The sequence below is a fragment of the Colias eurytheme genome, chromosome 18 (assembly GCF_061535395.1).
Source record: "Colias eurytheme isolate Ceu_HAF_F1 chromosome 18, ilColEury1 Martin Lab GWU primary, whole genome shotgun sequence".
Classification (NCBI taxonomy): Eukaryota; Metazoa; Arthropoda; class Insecta; order Lepidoptera; family Pieridae; genus Colias; species Colias eurytheme.
Window position 1 is genome coordinate 2,768,338 of NC_142997.1, and position 21,925 is coordinate 2,790,262.

At 33.0% G+C, this 21,925-nt stretch overlaps 3 protein-coding genes across 4 annotated transcripts; all 3 read left to right on the forward strand.

Moving 5' to 3' along the window:
• The first annotated feature begins 895 nt into the window (after nucleotides 1–895).
• LOC149900493 (uncharacterized) lies at nucleotides 896–9,603 on the forward strand. 2 transcript variants are annotated; one of them, XM_090112316.1, is made up of 8 exons: nucleotides 896–1,035; nucleotides 1,276–1,299; nucleotides 1,690–1,895; nucleotides 7,342–7,471; nucleotides 7,590–7,754; nucleotides 8,074–8,252; nucleotides 9,031–9,143; nucleotides 9,459–9,603. In XM_090112316.1, the coding sequence occupies exons 1-8, from the start codon at nucleotides 990–992 to the stop codon at nucleotides 9,562–9,564; spliced, it is 969 nt and encodes a 322-aa protein (XP_089968442.1). In that variant the 5' UTR covers nucleotides 896–989; the 3' UTR covers nucleotides 9,565–9,603. The 2 variants fall into 2 exon arrangements, with proteins under 2 accessions (XP_089968442.1, XP_089968443.1); XM_090112317.1 differs by having other exon boundaries at nucleotides 9,037–9,143.
• Nucleotides 9,604–10,726: 1,123 nt separating this feature from the next.
• On the forward strand, nucleotides 10,727–15,013 carry LOC149900494 (uncharacterized). Its single transcript, XM_090112748.1, has 7 exons — nucleotides 10,727–10,781; nucleotides 11,431–11,460; nucleotides 11,985–12,187; nucleotides 13,222–13,354; nucleotides 13,572–13,739; nucleotides 14,477–14,658; nucleotides 14,897–15,013. Exons 1-7 carry the CDS (start codon nucleotides 10,727–10,729, stop codon nucleotides 15,011–15,013), a joined length of 888 nt encoding a protein of 295 aa, XP_089968874.1.
• A 458-nt stretch (nucleotides 15,014–15,471) lies between these two features.
• LOC149900495 (uncharacterized) lies at nucleotides 15,472–21,733 on the forward strand. The gene is made up of 7 exons (XM_090112700.1): nucleotides 15,472–15,526; nucleotides 16,102–16,125; nucleotides 16,701–16,903; nucleotides 19,707–19,839; nucleotides 20,280–20,447; nucleotides 21,121–21,302; nucleotides 21,609–21,733. Exons 1-7 carry the CDS (start codon nucleotides 15,472–15,474, stop codon nucleotides 21,723–21,725), a joined length of 882 nt encoding a protein of 293 aa, XP_089968826.1. The 3' UTR covers nucleotides 21,726–21,733.
• The last annotated feature ends 192 nt before the right edge of the window (nucleotides 21,734–21,925 follow it).

Sequence of the window (21,925 nt, forward strand, 5' to 3'; positions counted from 1 at the left end):
TTTGCAGACATTGTTATTGTAAGATTAAAGCAGTAATGAATGAACAAAAGGGATTGATATGGTTTGTAATAGATTTTACACTTTTCGTAACTTTATAAATTTCTTAAAATAATCAATTTTATTTTATTTATTATTTATTATACTTTTCCAAAGAGTTTTAGAATGTTTAGAACGTAACGTGTCTCTATAGAAAACATTTTACGTGTTAGTGATCGCTACTGGAACAAAAAGTTGTTTATAAATGATTTTTATAGCATACTAGCGGTCCGCCCCGGCTTCGCCCGTGGTACATATTTATGTTTTCTCTACATAAGAACCATCCTGGTACTTCAAGGAATATAATAAAAAAAGAATTATCGAAATCGGTCCACCCGTTCTCGAGTTATGCGCTTACCAACACATTTTGCGATTCATTTTTATATTATAAGAAGATACACAACAGAGTTAATTCGTAATTATCTACTTTTTATTAATTTATGGCTTAATATTATAATTTATTAAAAAGGACTTTACTTTATTATTTTTTTTCATCGTTTAGTTTTATAATTTCGTAAACGAGAGATACATAACCGTAGTTTTAGCACATGAGTAGAAAGACGGGTTTTAGTTTCGGTGCGGGAATTAATTCCTGCCGCATGTCTACCAAATAGGTCTCACAACATAAACACTCTTATTCCATTGAGGATAATTCCGTCAGGCATTCATACTTCCCAGGCAGGTTTATTTGAATCCAACTCATAAAAGTAGACCCTAAAACGCTTTTGATGTTTTCTTTCCAAGTCACTTAACAAATAAAAAATAAAAATACAAAAGATTTCCATATTTATTTTGCTCTATTACGTATACAGACACAGGGACCCTAAAATTGACCAGCTATTCCAAACGAGGGTCTTATAAAGTGATTCAATTTGATAACTTCCATTGAAGTCCGGACCCTGGCATCGGACGGACATAGTTGATTCTCTGAGTATCGATGCTTTTGCTCTAATATGAAGTTTATGTTAATTCTTTTAGCCGCTGCGACGGTAGCTAGTGGTATGTAATTGTGAATAATTATATGTAAAAAAAATGTACAAATAAATATGTCATTTACTTTCAATAACCCTTGATAACCCGTTGTTTTGTTGTGCATGCAGCATGCGTTTAAAGTATGCTCTTGTCATTGTGACCCGCAATAATAGAGATAGTACTTGCATATAATACCTATGTTATCTCTAGAAACTGTAGCGTTTTAAAATTGATATGATTATAATTCCTTATGCACTTTTATTTCAGGAATCCAGTACAATGGGTTAAGAGGTAATGTTCCTATTCTACTTACTGTTAAGTGTTTAATTTGATACAATATTTACATTGCATGTTTTAATATTTACTGCAACTGCGTAGTAACTAAGTCAATTGTTACCGAAAAATATAATACCTACTGTTAAAATATTATAAACTAAATATTGTAATCAATAATAATTAGTAATGTATCCAAACCTTTAACCGAAATTTATATTTTAAATCTGGATATTTATCTCAACGATAGGTATACTAAACTGAAATTTGTCGTATCGAAAAATGAACTGATGTATGTACCATACATTTAATTTTACAAGAAAGTAGTCGTTTTGACTGCCAAAGATGTTCATTATAGTTCTTTGTTCATATTCATAAACAACCACTAAACTCTCCAATATTATGCAGTGAAATTCGGATGGTCGGACGCGTTAGCGAACAAGGAGTACTTCTTCAACATCCCTCGCACCACGATGCAAGCTGAGAGCGAGGGGTGGAGGCGCATAGAGCGACCCCCCGGGCCCCTCCCAGAACTGAGGCTGTATTGCTCCACTGACCGCTATGTGTGTCCTCTGTTTGATGCTGCTGGCTTCGTCGCTGGATTGCAAATTGCGGTAAGTGTTCGTTTTAAAATAACGTCGTTGTTTACCGACGATTGTTGGTTAATTTAATCTTCTTCTCAAACGCTTTTCGGACTTCACTGGGTGTATTGCTATTAAATAAATCTATTATATTCGATGATGTATATTGTGATAGAAAAAGGCTTTGACGGGATGTTCAATAATCATCGAACACGTTTTGTTTTTAATGATCATAGTCGCTTCAAACAGTTTTTCAGTATTTTTTGTTACTTCAGATTAAAGTTTCTTCAATGTTCCTGGTTTAACCTAATACAGATAATAATAATTGCTTGGCATGAACATATACAGGTTTAAAACCACGGGACCGTATAGGAAAAAGGGCAGAACAGTATACAGTTGAACCTCGATAACTTAAACCTCGATAACATAAAAACCTCTGTAACTTCACAAAATAATATGTTCCCTTCCCATCAGAGCCCAAAACCCTTTAACTTAAAATACGCAACCTCTATAACTTAAATAAATAATCTCTGTATTGGCCCTCAATAACTTAAAGAAATGTTTCCACAACCTCTATTACATAAATTTTTTTGTCAATGAGTCATTTTGAAAGAGTGTCAAAACAAAAGGTTTCGGTATTTATTGCTTGCACGTGTTTACTATGTATTGTTAACGTAAACAATACATTACCTAGGTATTGTTTGCTTTATCGAAATTCTTCAAAGCTTTGCGGCGGTTAGCTTTATGACAACGACTTACTTGCATCATAAGTTTTTGATCGTTGTCCTGGAAACATCACTTTACTTACTGTGTGATAAAACTGGCTTAAAATGAGTCCAAAAAGAAAACTAACAACCCTCACCTATGCTGATAAATTAAAAGCTATAGAAGCAGTGACAAATGGATAGACCCTTGATAACTTAAAACCTCTATAACTTAAAATATTTTGTGTTTCCCTTGGACTTTAACTTATCGAGGTTCTACTGTATTATAATTTTATTTTACTAAGCTTGTCAAACGAGCTGCGAAGTTTATAAACACAGAGAGATGTTTATACGATTGTGTGATTGACCTGATTAACATAATATTTGTTTTACTGTTTTCCTTTTAAATATTTTATATTTTTAATAAATTGCGGTCGTAAATAAAGTATTTTAAGGCGACAGTTTCCTAACATATTTAGATATTTAAAACTTATTAATATTATCTTAATATTTTACTTTTCGGTAACACTCGGCAGTAATACGTTAGTAGTGTACCTCCAGGATAACATTATGTACTAAATAAAGAAGCTTTTACCCCATGGGTTCATCCACGGGTCAAATCGCGCAGCAAAAATACTAGTTACTTTTATATTATTATGAACCGACTCTACATTCCATAACAACCACGTTAGACGCTGCTTTTTTAACAGACATAAGTTAAATTTTTATGGCTTAACAGTGACTTGTTTCTATTTAGCTTATATATAAAATTCTCGTGTCACAATGTTAGTCTGCATACTCCTCCGAAACGGGTGGACCGATTCTCATGAAATTTTCTGTGCATATCGGGTAAGTCTGAGAATCGGCCAACATCTATTTTTCATATGTACCACGGGCGAAGCCGGGGCGGACCGCTAGTTTTAATATAATAATTTGAGAGAGAGAAATACATAATCTTTATATTTAACCATCTTTTAAACTCAAATGGAGACAAAAACTCGCAATTCTATTTTTACACAGTAATCATATATCCAGAATAAACCCTCATAAATAAGCCCTTTGTGTTATGTATGTTCCTTTAGCGGTTACAGTCTAGTACTTTGCCATACGATGAGTCAATTCGGTCTCGGCGACATAATGCAAACCGTTTATCTAATTTATTACAACGAGCTGAGTTACTTGCATTAAGTTCTAGAAAAACATCTTCCATATTCCCTCTATGTAAAATATATATTTTTCCATTGCTATCTTTTATTATAATAATACGAAAGCTCACATATATATGTATTATGTATAGGTAACTATACAACTTTCTTACTACCTATAAGGTACCTTCTTAGTACTTAATAAAATTTGTTTACATTTTTATATTAATATTTGTTTGACAATCAAACAATGCTTGCTAATTCTGCTGAGACATTTTATGTAGTTAAATCATTGAATGACTTTAATTTTCTGGATACCAAGGGACCGAAATCAACAGTCTAGTCATCGGTAGGGTTAAATTAAATAATTTAGCATACAAGAAAATAATATAATTAATTATATTAAAATGGTTTTTTCAGAACGTTGAAATATTATAATGCTATAAATTACATTATCAACTTATATCTGTATAATCAGTTAACAGATGCCATCCAATTTAATTAAATCTTTATTCATTTTACCTAATTAAATTACTTAATTATGTTTTGATTGATAAAAAGCCTATAGATCATTCTATTTTTGTAATTAACGTACCTACAATGTGCATATCGAGTTGATATAATCTTAAATTCCTAAACGCTATCATATTCAAAGCACATGAGTAGAAAAACTCATTTGTTCAAAGTACAAAAGAATACACTTAAAAGTAAGTATACAATTTGAAAAGTAATTCTTCTTCTTCTTTTCTTTTATCAGAAAATTGACTTCACTAAAATGTCCAGTGTAGCCTGCAAATATAGGTAAGTACATGAGTCAATTTTATTCCTTCCTGAAATTTCAATAATTATGATATTTTTATAGAAATTACCAATAATCTACTCAGTACAGACAGAGTTTGTTATATGTACAAAAAAAAGAGCGTGTGTGCCCAGCACGCGTGTCAGAAGTGAAACTTCACTAGCAAGATTCAAAGATACCAAAATCCTTGACGTGACGGTATTGCCATGACGCGACCTTCAAATTTTACTCTCAAGTCTCAACGTGCCTAAAGAAGTTTCACATATTACATTTCTATTAAACTCTTATCAATTCCGGCCTCCTTAAATAATAATATCATGCAATATATCAATTATTATCTAACGATACATTTTATTTCTGCAACTACATTTATATTTTAATCTTCAATTAGCAATTCGTGTGTAGTTTCTATCTGATCAGAGTCCGATTTATGGGTCTATATATACCTTTTTCCCATTTTATGACACAATTTAATACGCGAATAATTAAGCGAATGCATTTTAATTTAAAATGTATAATTAAAATAAAATTATAAGCCTCGTTTCTTGCTCATACAATATTTGTATTTCATGTGTTAATTAATCCAAGTTGATCTCTATATGTGTGCTAAATTTCAATGTAATCGGTTCAGTAGTATTTTCGTGAAAGATTAACAAACATACATCCGTCCTCACAAACTTTCGCATTTATAATATTAGTAGGATAGGATAGTATTAGCTACCGTATTTTTTCGCTACATTTTAGTACAAAATAGTACCTATGTATAACTTGTTTTATTATTAACAACTTATTTACTCTATTTCTTAATATTTCACAACAAAATATATCAATTAGTGGCGTTCACATATGAACGTATCTTATCTAAACATGACTATAAAATCTTCAATAGCTCTATCGATAGTTTAATAGATAATACCCCCAACAAATAAACAAATTACGTGTTAAAAATAATAACACTGTTTGAATTCAATTCAGTTTTGTTTTTCTATTGTTATTAGGTACATAGAACACACAGAAAACGGAAGCAATTATGTATATAATTTTGTTAAATGTTACATGTCTAAGCAATATTGAGCTCACTCTACAATTTTTCAGGAACAAAAATGTAAGAATTTCATGTAAACTTGGCATAGCCCGGTTAATATTGTTTACAACAATACAGTAGGTATTTTCTGGACCAGGTCGGGATGATAGTTTAATTCAAGTTTGCATAACTTAGGAGAGCCAAAATTGGCCATCGTTATCTATGTATTTATTTCCTTTTTTCCTTACTAAATTTTAAATTGGTAGCCAAACATGTAGGTCTTTAATTTAATGTTACATTTTAATTAAAGATACGGATTAGATAAACATTATTTTCGTTATTAATCTGATCTAAAGGATTACGAGATTAAAACTATACATGACAAACCAACCGTAACAACAGTATTGTTTCTATTAGATTTATCTATCATCTATAGGCTTCCCGCTATCTCTGTGTGTGTAACTATGTTTGCTTAGATCTTTAAAACTACGCAAGAAAGTGTTATGCAGATAGAGTGGTTCAAGAGGAACGGTAAAGTTGGCACATAATTTTTTTAAGTTACGCGAAAGATACCGCGGATGAAAAACTAGTCAGTCGATTAATATTGCATAAAAAGTATTACCGAATCTGAATCTATTCTTAATCTGTTGCTAAACGAGAAAATATCTCGTTAAGCCTGTTTATTATGTCATTGGTATCATGTAATTATCTGATAAAGCTAAATCACATAATGCTGTGAGATTTTTTAATTTTAGTGCACTTATCAAAAAAATTCTTAAGACATGATAATATTATAGAATAAACATCGATCGATAAACGACTTAAACATACGATTATTTATAAAATTGATTAGTATCCAAAGATTGGATGTAATTTTGATTCATGTGTTTACTGATGAATACATGGAAGTAGGAAAAACTACGCGAATACCACCTACCTTCCAACCTTGAAAATTATGCGTTGGTGGACATGAAAACTAAAATTTTAGATAGAGGAAATGTTTTAGAACAAGCCAAATAATATTTTCACGTTTAAATTTTCAAAGGAATGTCAGGAGGCTCGCGATATTATATTATATGTGTAGCACCCGTGCTTTCTTACCTCACCTACCTGTAAATTTTCAAATTCCTCCCATTTCGCATTTCGCTAAAATCCTCACATTTCGCTATATTTTTATTCATAAATTTTTTAATATGACGTCAAAGACGTCATGGACAGTGGAAATCTATAATAAATTAATTATTGGATTACATTTTAATTACGATAATCGTTGATGTGCATAGATAATGATTTCAACTGTGTATAATAATAATAACTGATATTATTTTGAATATTCCCCTTTATTTATAACATTTTTTAATGTGGTATCGAATAATAGTTCTAATTCACAATCTTGCGACAAAATCACAAATGTGGTGTTCAATTTCATGTTCAGTCACCAAAAAAAAAATAATTTCGTTGAACACAACATTCCACAAAGATATATATATCATTTTCTTATGAAAATTAGGAAAATTAGATGAATATAAGTATCTAAGGTTTTAAAAATGAAACTTAAGAGCTAAAGCACTATTCCATGTGAGTTGTGACAGACTGATTTCTCAATTTTTAAATGAGGAAGACATTTATGTCTTACCACCAAACAATTTAAACACAGTCTAACTTTAAACCAGGGATCTGTCACTTTAATAGTTCTCTGTGAAATACGACAAAACCAACCCGCGCTTAAAGTTAAACCCTGCAGTCTAAAGCTTTTTTGTGCTAAGACAGTTAAAACAAACAATAACGAACATGTTTATTATTTTAGCTGCCCGTTGATGAGTTCGAATCTCCAACCATGAAGCCGGAGAAGAGGTTCATCAAATGGCGCGCACCAGCTACTGAAACCGAACCAGCCAGAGATTATTGGACTGCTACACAGTATTATGTTTCTGAAGGTAAATCTATTACTATGTTATATTATAACTGAAGAGTTTATATGTTTATTTGAACGCGCTAATCTCTTATGATCGAATCGTCTGGATTTTTCAATAAATGTATCTTTACAAATTACAGAATCATTGAAAGCCGGCGCAGGACCGCAAGTGGAAAACGGTGCAACATTACAAGATGGCGGCGTGTGGGTCAGTGACCTTGAGGGACAACTCATTAGGATCCCTAGCACTGAGGGTGAACTCAACACTACGTTGTTCAAGAAGCAAAACTGCATACCAAATATGGGTAAAATCAAATACATGTTTATGGTTTTTTCCTTAATTTTCATACGAGTGTACATAGAAAGTGCCACAAATGACAATTGAAACGCAGCCTTCATATACTTGATACTTTTAATAATTAATTATTAAACTCAGGTGTAGAAAATAATCTAAATATTAGATAGTTTCCCACTAAACAAATTAGTAACTACCTGCAAACTTTAATTCAATTTAATTAACATTAGTTAGATAAGCCTATCCAAGAATCTTTAAAAGTATAACCATCATCAAACACCATCAAACCCCATATGATTCAACTTTTGTTACACTGAACAAACCTACAGGTACCCACTACCACTGGAACATGACTCGCGACACAAGCTGCGACGACCTCCTACCCTGGTTCGCACTGACCACCAACGGGGACCTCGTGGGAGTTGGCTTCCAATTCTTCGGCTCGCTCACCGAACAACCCAATAAGAGAGAGTGGTTCGAGAAGTACAAGGGCAGAGACCCGGCGGCGGTTCGTAGTAATTTAAATAAAATTGAACTGATTAGTCTAATTGCATTTAAGGAGGATGTTTGCATGATTGGACATTGCGCTTTATTAGCTGTTTTTTAGAACGTACAAAAGAGTATTGTATTTCGTGTACTCTTGTATGGTATGGCTGTGAATCGACAATTTTTATCCTACTTTGCTTGCAAATCTCTTCGTTTTAAAATTTGAATAGAGGTGTAATTAAAACAAAAACTTGGAAATAATTGTGGATAACAGATTGTCAAATGATTATGAGACTTATCATAGGTGCCTATTGAACTTCACCGTTGTACTTTGACCTTTGTACGAATTACTATTTCCATAATCATAAATAGGTACCTATGTTTTATGTTGCTGTCGTCAACTCTATCCAATTTCCTTACCTTTTATGTTGCGTATTGCCCTTTTATTATTGGAGATACCTTACGTTAAACAGATTTAAAAACATATGTAGATAATCATTTTTTGCAAAGAAATAAACCGTCTTCAAAGAATTTAAATGTGACTAATCTTCAATAAAAAAAGACGGTTTGCACTCCGGGAGTGCCGGCAGAAGTGAAAACTTGATTATTAACGTTGAGCATGTTTGATATTTTGGAATGGTATCCGTCTTAACGCTTTTTCGATCAGGTCACGTGTCCTGACGCGAGTTTAAGATTTTATCCCCATTACAGGAAAAGTGCTCAACGCCGCTAAAGAAGTTTTCTCTTCAAAAAAAATCATCCATCAACTATTATGTAGATAATATTAGCACAGATATTAGTTTCAGATGGTGGTACCATTCGCTCCGGACTGCTATCTGGACAACGCATCGAAATATGATGGCATCGGGCTTCATATCTACTTCATTGATGATCCTTGGAACATCCGTTGCTTGTAAGTTTATGGTTATCAAAATACTAATCTAATCAATAATTTTGCAATGCTTTTTTATTTCATTCAGAGAATTAAGTACCCACACGATTGCCCACACGGAACACCGTATTCCTCATGAGCTTTATGACATATGCATTAAATGGAAATTAAAGCCGAGATTGTGCAGTTCGTTAGAGATTAAAAAACATGCACATGCAGCATGCATATACGAAATTATCTGAAGTCCAACCATCGTTCAAATAAATAAAAGAAATCTATTCTTTCTTCAATAATTAGTATAGAATAAAATTGATGTACTTATTTATGTTGTTACAGACCCGGAGATTCAATAAAGCCCGCCGCCATCATCGACAGAATCAAACTAACCGGCCACAGATACGCAAGCAAAGTCTACGATGAAGTGAAGAGCATTTTCACATAATAATTATGATAATTCCTTTGTAATAAACGTTGAATGATCGATAGTTGTTTTATTTATTCATTTATTCATAATATAAAGAACCTAACCACAAAGAAAAGAACAAGAAACCACCGTCTACCATTCATGTAAAAGTTTTCAATTAGGTAGGTCGATTTCCCTGACATACAAAGTTCTTGTAAACGATACACTTAGTTGATATTTAGAATGAAAAGATGTGCACACACCTATTAGTTAAGTTTAAATCACCTTCATCTAAATAACATCCCTAATTAGTTTAAAATTTAAACATGATTTTATGGATATAATATGTAGAGAAACTAGGAAACAATACACAGGATTTTCCATCTAACTAACCTAAGTTAGATAATAAATAAATAAATATTTAATGACCTTAAACATATAACCTATAATGGTCTATGTACCTACATATTCCGTGGTTATGCCAAGGATAACCTTAACCACTAAACATGGGTATAAACCCATGTTTATAATTTGTATCTCCTGTCTTATTCCCATGGAGTTGTATTTTCATGACATAAAAAAGATGATCATATTATGTTATGTAGGGCGATAAAAACATAAGCCTATTTTATTTGCCAAATATCTACATCCAAACTATCCAAATCGATTTAGCGGTTCATACATAATACCGCAACAGGTAAACAATTTCGCATTTACAGTACATTAAATTATGCAGTACTAGAGGTCCACCGTCCACCCCGGCTTCGCCCGTGATACATATTTCGCCATAAAAGGTAGCCTATGTATCTGCCTATGTATAGGTATCCTAATTATAGCCTATGTCTCGGGTATCAAAATATCTCCATACCAAATTTCATGCAAATTGGTTCAGTAGTTTAGGCGTGATTGAGTAACAGACAGACAGACAGAGTTACTTTCGCTTTTATAATATTAGTATGGATGTATTGCTTCTAAGTAGTAGGTAACTGAATAAAAAGTTGTGATACTTTTTCCCACAACACGTGTTTTTGACCTTATCACTATTTCCAGGAAAAGCGTTCGAGAGCCGTGTTAATCACGATATTTAAAAGGATTAGTCAAAAATCGATGTACAAAGCTCTATCTTGTACATAAATCTTAATCCGTTGTATAAATATGGTGAATTTACGAACAATACATTATTACTAAATTATTAGTAAAGATGAAGTGGTCGTTGCTTGCTATTGTGGTACTTGCTTCTGCAGCGTCCTTGTGCGGTAAGAATAAATTTACTGAAGCTAATTAGGGATAATCGCAATAATCATAGGTCACTATTATCACATATTATTAGAAATCTAGCATGTCGTCGTAGTAGACTATATGTATAGCATGCAATACGTATTTTAATGAAAACACAATCAAAATTAAAATTATCTATTGAAGGACTAAAGAGATTTTTTTACCTAAATAAAGATTTAGGTAAAAAAATATACAGACTTGAGTACGAAATAATGAGGAATAACGACGAAGTGAAGGTGGGTCGCTCGTTAATTATGTCTGAAAAATTATCAATGAATATTCCTTTGGTGTTCTTGAATTTATATCTGTTTTATTAAAAAAACTAGACATAAGTAGGTACTGTGATCTTTTACTGTATTTCAGTGGATATAAATATAATGCACGGTGCACTAATCCCCTTAGATCATTAAGTAGGTAACTTAATGATCTAAGCTAATCCCGTCGATGATAAGAATATTTAAAATATTCATTATCAATTAAACAATTCATATTATTCTTGTGACTGTAATACTTTCATTTTTTTTTGACGAAAATAAAAGCTAATACTTTCTAGGTTTGCAAAACTATTTTAAGTCATGATGATGAATTGGATATCTTCAAACTAACATTTTGATTTTTATATTTCAGATGCTCTCAGACTCAGTCGTGGTTTACGAGGTAATTATATTTTTTTATTAAAAATAAGTAAATGTGTAGTGTACTTTCCTGTTTATAAATGGAAATAAAATAAATAAATATTTTCAGGACAATTTTTCACACACAGCGTGCCGTGACCAGATCGTGATCTGATCCCATACCTACTAAGTTTTCGCTTGTGTTATGGAAACCAGATGGCTGATATATACTTATTTTTTAAATGATAATATAGATATTCAACACCCAGACACAGAGCAAACATCTATATTCATCACACAAATACTTGCCCCGGGTGGGAATCGAACCCATGACCTCTGGTTTGGAAGGCAGGGCTACAATAAAATAGTTCTATAACTTTACCTAATAGCCGAAAATCAAAGCTTTAGAAACTTACTGTAACCGTTTCATAATTATTAAACACATATTCTATTACCAATAAAAACATTTACAAAATAATCCTTAATCTTTTTTTGTCGAAGTCCTCAGATCTATAATACATATATACGGTCCAAAGTTATAACTAATATTCATCACTTATGTTACAGTGAAATTCAATGTTGGCACCGGAATCGGATCCGATTTCTTCTTCGTGGTACCCCAGACGACAATCAATGCTATTAGCGATGGCTGGTCAATCACCTCCCGCGCTGACTCGACCAGACGTAACCTGGTAATGTACTGCCCTCCAGACCGCGTGCTGTGCGGTTTCTTCACCAGGAGTGGCCAGATCGCTGGTCTGCAAATAGCTGTAAGTGCTTATTAATATATTAAATCTTTATATTGTTTTTGAATACCTACTCAATCTATAGATATTATAATAATTAAGTAGTTGTATCACTACATACATAGTATAAAACAAAGTCGCTTTCTCTGTCCCTATGTCCCTTTGTATGCTTAAATCTTTAAAACTACACAACGGATTTTGATGCGGTTTTTTTAATAGATAGAGTGATTCAAGAGGAAGGTTTTAGACAAAGCGGGCGAAGCCGCAGGTGGTAAGCTAGTTTGTGAATAAACGTATTTTCTTCAAATTAAATAGGTATAGTCCGGGATACATCGCCCATTTTTGCAAGTGATTACTATCAAGCTAATTTTTCGTGAGTAGCTTTATTTTGATGAGATGCCCAATAATTTCATGAACGAAACTCTCGATTGTGGTAGCTTACAGAGGTAACAAGGATAAAAATTTTTGATTTGACGGTTCTCAAATATTTATTACGCAATTTGTAGGACAATATGTCTGTTGAATTATATAAGTATTAAATAAGTGAAAATAAAAAAATCAGCTGGTTAGTAATCATTTATGATGACTTCGTTATCGATACACATTGGAAAGGGGGACTCTTTGATCAAACCATAGATTTTGTAGGACAAATATTTTTTCGAATAATTTAGATAATTATCTTGAGATTGAACAAAAAAAAACATTCAGTTAGTAATTAATATTTGAGAACCATCAAATCAAAATATTTTATCCTTGTTTCCTCTGGTAGCTACCACAATCGAGAGTTTTGTACATGAAATTATTGGGCATCTCATCAAAATAAAGCTACTCACGAAAAATTAGCTTGATAGTAATCACTTGCAAAAATGGACGATGTATCCCGGACTAGTACTTTGCAATACATGTTACATATCTACTTAGTAGGTACCTGGTATTAATTTTTATTGTGTTATAGTCTGTTTCTGAAATCGAATAGTTTTCAATATTCGTTTAAATATAGGAATCGTTCATGAAATTATTGCAATCATAATAATTACATGTGAACATATTATCTTTAGCTCGCCAAAGATGAATTTTCGGACGCCGTTTTCGACTGGAAGAAACAAGGTTACACAGAATGGAACCCGACACCAGTTGCTGGTGAAACACAGAAGTCCTTCTGGACGACGCAAGTGTTCTTTGTGTCTGAGAGTAAGTGTCTCCTTAATTATAATTTTATGGCATTTCACATAAGTTCATATAAAAATTCGAAACGAAATGCTTGTTTAAATTTGTCCTTTTTTAAACATGATTAGGTATATTATGCTCCTATATCTTGACAGTTTTTATATTGAATAAACAATTTAAAATCCTAATATCTAAAATAAAGAAGCTTATTTAGAAAATTACAATATGTATATTATTTCAGCAAGCTCAAAACTGAATGAAGACATTGCACCTTCGAGTAACATCGACGTCCTGGGTGAAGACGCCATATGGGTCAGCGGTTTCAACAAAGAAATGGTTGAAATTCCCGTAGATGCTAAGAAAATCGAAAACAGCATTTTCACGAAACAAGCTTGTATCCAATGGATGGGTATGTGCTTTACCTAGACCTACTAAAATTAAAAATTTACTTAATTACTTACTTGGTTGGAAATGGATTAAATGTTTTTTAAAGTTAGTTACGTCATATCCCAGAAAAAAAGAAAAAAATTATGTGATCTAAGTACCTAACTACTTATCTATATTTAATTTCAAACTCAAACTTCTTCTAGAAGCACTTTTGTATCGTCATTACATATTTTTTTACATTTACCTTTACCATTTACCTAGTTACATAAATTCGTAGTTCGCTACGAAAATATCAAAAAAAAATCCCAACCAATAAATTGAAATTGAAACGTAAAATATCATAGGTACGGTACAGGAATAATATGTTTCTGTCATGTTCATATTTGGCTTTGGAAACGCCTGAGGGCTCACTGAATACAGGTCGTTTAAATCGATAAATGAATCCACGTGAATCATATTGGAACAAGCTTCAACGAACTTTAGTATGTTGCAATTGCAATGTTTTTTACATATTTGATACTAAGTATCCACCCGTGGCTTCGCCCGGGTATGTGGTCAAAGGTAATTCTCACAGGAAATATGTTAAAAAAGTAGCATGTAACGCTCTCTAGCCTAAGCATCTATGTTCAGACTCAAAAATCATATAAAAATCGCATTGGTACGTCGTTTAAGAAAAAAAAACTAGACATATGTTACTAAGCCTTGACTTGTACCACCTCAAAAGCAGGAACAATTTGTATAACAGTAGTATATTTCCAGGTCTCCACTACTACTACAACATGACCAAGCAGACAGAATGCACGTCCGACGGCATCTTCCCCTGGTTCCCTCTCGTCAACTCAGGCAAGCTCGAAGGTGTTGGCTTCCTCACCGCCGGCAAATTGCAACTGATTGATGGAAGACGTGACTGGTTCGAAAGACCAACTGAATCTGCTGTCAGAGTACGTAAATCTTACATACCTAATCTACTAACATTTTAATTTATGCGGTAACAACACTATTTGTAGTACTTTTGGTGTACACTTTGTATGGAAGATTAATAAGTTAAATCTCTAATTACCTAATTCGAAGAAAAAAAATAACATCGTGTTCTCAAAAGTGTGACAATCAAAATTTTTAAACATAATAATATTAACTAAGTAGAAATATAAATATTTTTAACATTATTGGTTTTTCCAGATGATCGTGCCTGAAGGACCGGAGTGCCTGTACAACTTGGCTGGTACCGTCGGAGTGGTCACCATGCACATCTACTTCACAGACGAACCCTACCTCATCGAATGTATCGTCAATTAAACTTATGCTACAAAAATAAAATAAGAATATTTTATTGTCATGTCAAATGTGTTTTATTCTTTTTATTTTTCCATGCTAAAACCAAAATAAATTTCCTTTCTTCTCTTCGAAGTCACTCTTTACTGTAGAATGTGTTCGGGAAAGTTAAAGAATAATGGTAGGTACTCAATACTCATACTACTTATATTATAAACATGAAAATTTGTATGTATGTATGTTCGTTAGTCAAAAGACTAACGAACATACATACATACATACAAATTTTCCCACAACACGTGTTTTAGGTATCATCTTATCACTATTTTCAGGAAAAGCGAGAGAGCCGTGTTAATTACGATAATTAAAAGGATTAGTGTCAAAAATCAATGTACAAAGCTCTATCTTGTAGATAAATCTTAATCCGTTGTATAAATATGGTGAATTTACGAACAATACTTTATTACTAAATAACAGTAAAGATGAAGTGGTCGTTGCTTGCTGTTGTGATACTTGCTTCTGCAGCGCCCTTGTGCGGTAAGAATAAATTTACTGAAGCTAGGTAATTAGGGATAATCGCAATAATCATAAGTAATTATTGTAACATTTTATTAGAAATTTTATAGATAATTGATAGTCTAGCATGCAAGACGTATTTTAATGAAACTACAGAATGTTTGTAAAACAATAAAAACAAAAATTATCTATTGAAGGACTCATTATTAATTATGTTAAAAAGTGAGTTGAGTACGAAATAATGAGGAATATTGACGAAGCGAGGGGTCGCTCGTTAAATTATGTCTGAAAAATTATCAATATATTTAATGAATATTCCTTAGGTGTTCTTGAATTGATGTCTGTTTTATTTAAAAAAAAATAGAGATACTGTGATCTTTTGCTTTAATACATTAGGTATTTTAGTGAATTAACTTATATTAAATGTAGTGCACGGTGCACTATTTCTATCGATGATAAGATTAATTTGTGACTGTACTTTTAGTTTATTTTATTTTTTGGACGAAAAGCTAATACTTTCTAGCTTTGTAAAACTATTTTAAGTCATGGTGATGGATTGGATTACAAACTAACATATTTTTATTTTTATATTTCAGATGCTCTCAGCCGTGGTTTACGAGGTAATTAATTTTTTTTTATTAAAAATAAGTAAATGCGTAACTAGTGTACCTTCATGTTTACAAATGGAAGTTTAATAGTTCTATAACTAATACTAATAGTTATATACTATATAGTTCTACTAGATTTCCGCCCGCGGCTTCGCCCGCGTTTTCAAAGGAAAACCCGCATAGTTCCCGTTCCCGTGGGATTTCCGGGATAAAACCTATCCTATGTGTTAATCCAAGTTACCCTCTATATGTGTGCTAAATTTCATTGTAATCGGTTCAGTAGTTTTTACGTGAAAGAGTAACAAACATCCATACATCCATACATTTATACATCCATAAATCCTTACAAACTTTCGCCTTTATAATAGTATTAAGAATATTAAGAATTAAGATATAATATAGCCGGATATCAAAGATTTAGATACTTACTGTAAACGTTTCTTTATTAAGTTCTTTATTAAAAATTATATTATATATATTCTTTTACCGCAATAACAAAACATTGACAAAATAATTCTTTATCTTTTTTGTCGAAGTCCTCAAATCTATAATTAAAGAACAATACTATTCATCATCCTATTTTACAGTGAAATTCAATGTTGGCATCGGAATCGGATCCGACTTCTTCTTCGTGGTTCCCCAGACGACAACAAATGCGATTCGCGAGGGATGGTCCATCACCTCCCGCGCTGACTCGACCAGACCCAACCTGGTCCTGTACTGCCCTCCAGACCGCGTGCTGTGCGGTTTCTTCACCAGGAGTGGCCAGATCGCTGGTCTGCAAATAGCTGTAAGTACTGTCTAGTTTTTCTTAATATATTAAATGTTAAACTAGTTTCATATTATTGTTTTTGAATACCTATACTTAATCTATATTTACAGGCTCCTGAAAAACAGTTTTTACTATCTTATGAGCCCGCGGTCACTTTGATATGTAAAATTATTATGTGAAAATAAATGATTTATTTATTTATAACGGGTGATTTTTTAAGAGGTTAGGATTTGATTTTCAAAAAAAACACAAAAAATTTGAAAAATTTGTTGTAATCTATAATGGAATCGATAGATCGATCAATATAATTTAATGTTTGAAGATGATTTCATGCTAATGCTGGCCGTGGCTCCGGTTTAGATGGCCCATTCGCAAGGCTCAATTTCGGCACACTCTCTACAACATATCGGCCGGTATATCATGAATAAATGCTTCAATATTGGCTCCCAGTGCGTCAATCGTTGCTGGTTTATCCCTGTAGGCATAAGAAATAGTCCAAAGGCGTTAGATCACACGATCTAGGCGGCCAATCGACGGGCCCAAAACGTGAGATAAACTGTTCGCCGAAGACGGCTCTCAATTGGGCTATTGTTTCGCGTGCCGTGTGTCATGTGGCACCGTCTTTTTGAAACCACATGTGAGACATGTCCAATTCTTCCATTTTGGGCAAAAAAAAAATCGCCAATCGAAGAAGTGCATCGCGCACTTCTTAACCGACTTCACACTCTCTTAACCGAGCATGCATTTTGATAGTAAAATTCAATAATTTGCAAGCGTTGTTCGTTCGTAAGTCGATTCATGCTTAAATTATAGACCAAACTGAACAAGTTTGATAAAGACACAAGACACGATTCACGCGTGATCTATCAAAAACAGTATTAGCCCAGTCATATTAGGGGTTTCACCTCGGAATGAAAGATAATAAGCTGGAAATTGGTAAAAACCTTTGTTTTGGTACCCTAAATATTGTCTCAAAAGTCACAAATGCTATCGTGTCCGCGTCTTAAGATATTGAAGGTCAAAGGTCACAAAAAACGATTTTTCGCGAATATCTCGGTTCCTATTGCTTAAATGATATTTTCACCTATTATGAAAGTTGTAGAGTATAAAATTCTCTACAACTTTTGTCTAAACTTTTTTTTTATACGATCAACCGTTTTTGAGGTAGAGCGCGAAGAGTGCGCAGCGTACAGTCATATATGAGCTAATGCAGGGTCAAGCGTGAGTTACGGTTATCAGTACGTTGTATAAAGTCAATTATTGACAAAAAATTATAATTATTAAGCAATTATTCAATTATAGTATATTATTAATTCTGGATTATCTATTTTAGTTATATTTTAAAATAAAACGACATTATATATGTTTCCTTTAAAACGTGTAAATTTTTAAATACTTATATAACTGGAAATACTTGTCCCTACCCTATGATCATTTCTATTTATAGCCGATTTAAAAAAAGAAAAAAAACTGTTACTAGAGCATTGGAGAAAATTACCAATTTGGATAAACTGGTGGAAGTATTTCAACAAGAAAACTGCCCCGTACAAACTTTATTTTAAAATGGAGTGCGCATCTTTTTGGCATTATATAATGCTCCAGAATCTGAGGACAACCTTGATTATTTCCGCTACACGCAATTCATCAAATTAACAAAACTAAATAAACCTGTACAATTGTCAACACTTCCACCAACAAGTGTAGCAGCCCGTCAACATATCAATCTCATAATATTATAAATGCGAAAGTAACTCTGTCTGTCTGTCTGTTACTCAATCACGCCTAAACTACTGAACCAATTTACATGAAATTTGGTATGGAGATATTTTGATACCCGAGAAAGGACATAGGCTACTTTTTATTGCGAAATATGTACCACGGGCGAAGCCGGGGCGGCCCGCTAGTGAAAAATAAAGATATATCTAAAATATATTTCCTTACTGTCTTTTTATTTTAAAATATAACTAAAATAGATAATCCAGAATTAATAATATACTATAGTTGAATAATTAAATATAATAATTAAGAATAAGTACAGAAATAATGGGCATTGCTTAATAATTATAATTTTTAATTATAACCGTAACTCACGCTTGACCCTGCATTAGCTCATATATGACTGTACGCTGCGCACTCTTCGCGCTCTACCGCAAAAACGGTTGATCGTATAACAAAAAAGTTTAGACAAAAGTTGTAGAGAATTTTATACTCTCCAACTTTCATAATAGGTGAAAATATCATTTAAGCAATAGGAACCGAGATATTCGCGAAAAATCGTTTTTTGTGACCTTTGACCTTCAATATCTTAAGACGCGGACACGATAGCATTTGTGACTTTTGAGACAATATTTAGGGTACCAAAACAAAGGTTTTTACCAATTTCCAGCTTATTATCTTTCATTCCGAGGTTGACCCCTTTTTTTACCTAATTTCACTGGGCTATATTGCCAAAAAGAAACCAGCAAAAAAATCACCCTTTATTAGGTATATTAATCCCTCAGTCCCCGGATCACAGACACAATAGAAAATCTATTGTGTCGCGGCCCGATCGGGCCGCTCGGTGCCCGGTGGTCAATGGGTTATAAGTGAAAATTTGTAGTTGTACCTACCTATTCGTGAATAAACGTATTGTCTTTTTTCTTCAAATCAAATACTTTGCAATATTAGGTATATTACGTAGGTAGGTAGTAGATAGTAGGTAGATACCTGGTTACTGGTACCTATTTTTATTATGTTGTAGTCTGTTTCTGAAATCGAATAGTTTTCAATATTCGTTTAAATATAGGAATCATTCATGATATGTGAACTTAATATTCTTTAGCTCGCCAAAGATGAATTTTCGGACGCCGTTTTCGACTGGGAGACACAAGGTTACACAGAATGGAACCCGACACCAGTTGCTAGTGAAACACAGAAGTCCTTCTGGACGACGCAAGTGTTCTTTGTGTCTGAGAGTAAGTGCAGTTTCTTAATTATAATTTTATGGCATTTCACATAAGGACTGAAGCGCGTCACACGCGGTGAAGATACTATAATATTTTACCTTAAGATACTGTAACATTTTATATTACAGTATCTTAAGGTATCCGGTATCAGCGTTCTGACCATCATTTTTCTTTTAATCATTGTGTACTAAGACCCCTGTAGAACCGCCATCCTGTTACAATTTCTTACAAATGACCCACAAAATTTCGGGTCGGACAAAAAGAAAAATGATGGTCAGAACGCTGATACCGGATAAACTCAAACTCAAACATTCATTTATTCAATTAGACTAGGTACTATTTAGTAGCACTTTCGAATCATCATTACATAAGTATTTTTAACATTTAACTAACTACCCAATTTATGAATAAAAGAAACTTATTTAGAAAATAACAATATATTATTTCAGCAAGCTCAAAACTGAATGAAGACATTGCACCTTCGGGCAACATCGACGTCCTTAGTGAAGACGCCATATGGGTCAGCGGTATCAACAAAGAAATGGTTGAAATTCCCGCAGATGCTAAGAAAATCGAAAACAGCATTTTCACGAAACAAGCTTGTATCCTATGGATGGGTATGTAACTACTTGACCTATACCTACTAAAAAGTTACGTCATACACAAGAAACAGAAAAAGAAATCTGTGATCTACTTATATATATTTTATTTAACTAACTAGGTAAGTACATCGAAATTGAATGTAGTTACGATGGCATAAAAACTTTACGCGGATAATATTCTAAAAATACGAAAATATTCAAACTGCAAAATTGTTAACATATCCCAACCAATAAATTAAAATTGAAACGTACAATATCATACACAGGAATAATGTTTCTGTCATGTTCATATTATTTGGCTTTGGAAACGCCTGAGGGCTCACTGAATACCTACAGGTCGTTCAAATCGATAAATTAATCCACGTGAATCATGTTGGAACAATAAATGGCTTCAACGAACTTTATTATATTGCAATTATTTATATACCTATTGTATATATGTATATTGCATATTGTTATTGTAATTTCCCCAAGAAATATGTTGAAAAAGTATCCTAGGTATACTATCTAACCTAAGCATCAATTTTCAGACTAAAAAAATCATATAAAAAATCGCTATTTCGATAATTAATTTGGATGACATCTTCTTAATGCTTAGTCGTGGGCATTGGCCCATAATATGTTACTAAACCTTGACTTGTGCCACCTCAAAACAGGAACATTTTGTATAACAGTAGCATATTTCCAGGTCGTCACTACTACTACAACATGACCAAAGAAACAGAATGCACGTCCGAGGGCATCTTCCCCTGGTTCCCTCTCGTCAACTCGGGCAAGCTCGAAGGTCTCGGCTTCCTCACCGTCGGCAAATTGCAACTGATTGACGGAAGACGCGACTGGTTCGAGAGACCAGCTGAATCTGCTGTCAGAGTAAGTGAAATCTTAATCTCCTAATCATACATACATTTTTCTACGATGTAAGCAATATACGACTTTCTATCGATCTACTTCTAAAGAAAATCTCTTTTTTATTGGACATTTTAGTTTATGTGGGAAAGCGCAGTATTTATAGGTAGATATTCGTCTAGTCTACCGTTTGTTTATAAGATTAATAAGTTAAATCTCTAATTAGCTAATTATGAAAGAAAAAGATAACATCGTGTTCAATCAAACTTTATATAAACATAACTAATTAAGTGGAAATATTAATATTTTTAAAATTATTGTTTTCTCCAGATGATCGTGCCTGAAGGACCGGAGTGCCTGTACAACTTGGCTGGTAACGTCGGAGTGGTCACCATGCACATCTACTTCACAGACCAACCCTACCTCATCGGATGTATCTTTAATTAAACTTAACTTATGCTACGAATTAATAAAATAAGAATATTTATTGTCATGTCATAATTTGTGTTTTATTTGTTGTAGCAAAAGGCAAACAAATTTTGAGTTAGATTAGATACTGACTCTTCCTTCATTTATTAAGGCTGGCCAAAACGTGAAAATTAGATGGTGGAGAGATATTACACATCTGTGACGTACGTACACCAAAC

Bases quoted from the DNA above. Each gene is read 5' to 3' on its own strand.
- LOC149900493 (XM_090112316.1), top strand. From the start codon at position 990: ATGAAGTTTATGTTAATTCTTTTAGCCGCTGCGACGGTAGCTAGTG. The intron at 1,300-1,689 runs GTAATGTTCCTA...AATATTATGCAG, and splicing joins CCAGTACAATGGGTTAAGAG to TGAAATTCGGATGGTCGGAC. The intron at 7,755-8,073 runs GTAAAATCAAAT...ACAAACCTACAG, and splicing joins AAACTGCATACCAAATATGG to GTACCCACTACCACTGGAAC.
- LOC149900494 (XM_090112748.1), top strand. From the start codon at position 10,727: ATGAAGTGGTCGTTGCTTGCTATTGTGGTACTTGCTTCTGCAGCGTCC. The intron at 11,461-11,984 runs GTAATTATATTT...CTTATGTTACAG, and splicing joins ACTCAGTCGTGGTTTACGAG to TGAAATTCAATGTTGGCACC. The intron at 13,355-13,571 runs GTAAGTGTCTCC...ATATTATTTCAG, and splicing joins AGTGTTCTTTGTGTCTGAGA to CAAGCTCAAAACTGAATGAA.
- LOC149900495 (XM_090112700.1), top strand. From the start codon at position 15,472: ATGAAGTGGTCGTTGCTTGCTGTTGTGATACTTGCTTCTGCAGCGCCC. The intron at 19,840-20,279 runs GTAAGTGCAGTT...ATATTATTTCAG, and splicing joins AGTGTTCTTTGTGTCTGAGA to CAAGCTCAAAACTGAATGAA. The intron at 20,448-21,120 runs GTATGTAACTAC...GCATATTTCCAG, and splicing joins AGCTTGTATCCTATGGATGG to GTCGTCACTACTACTACAAC.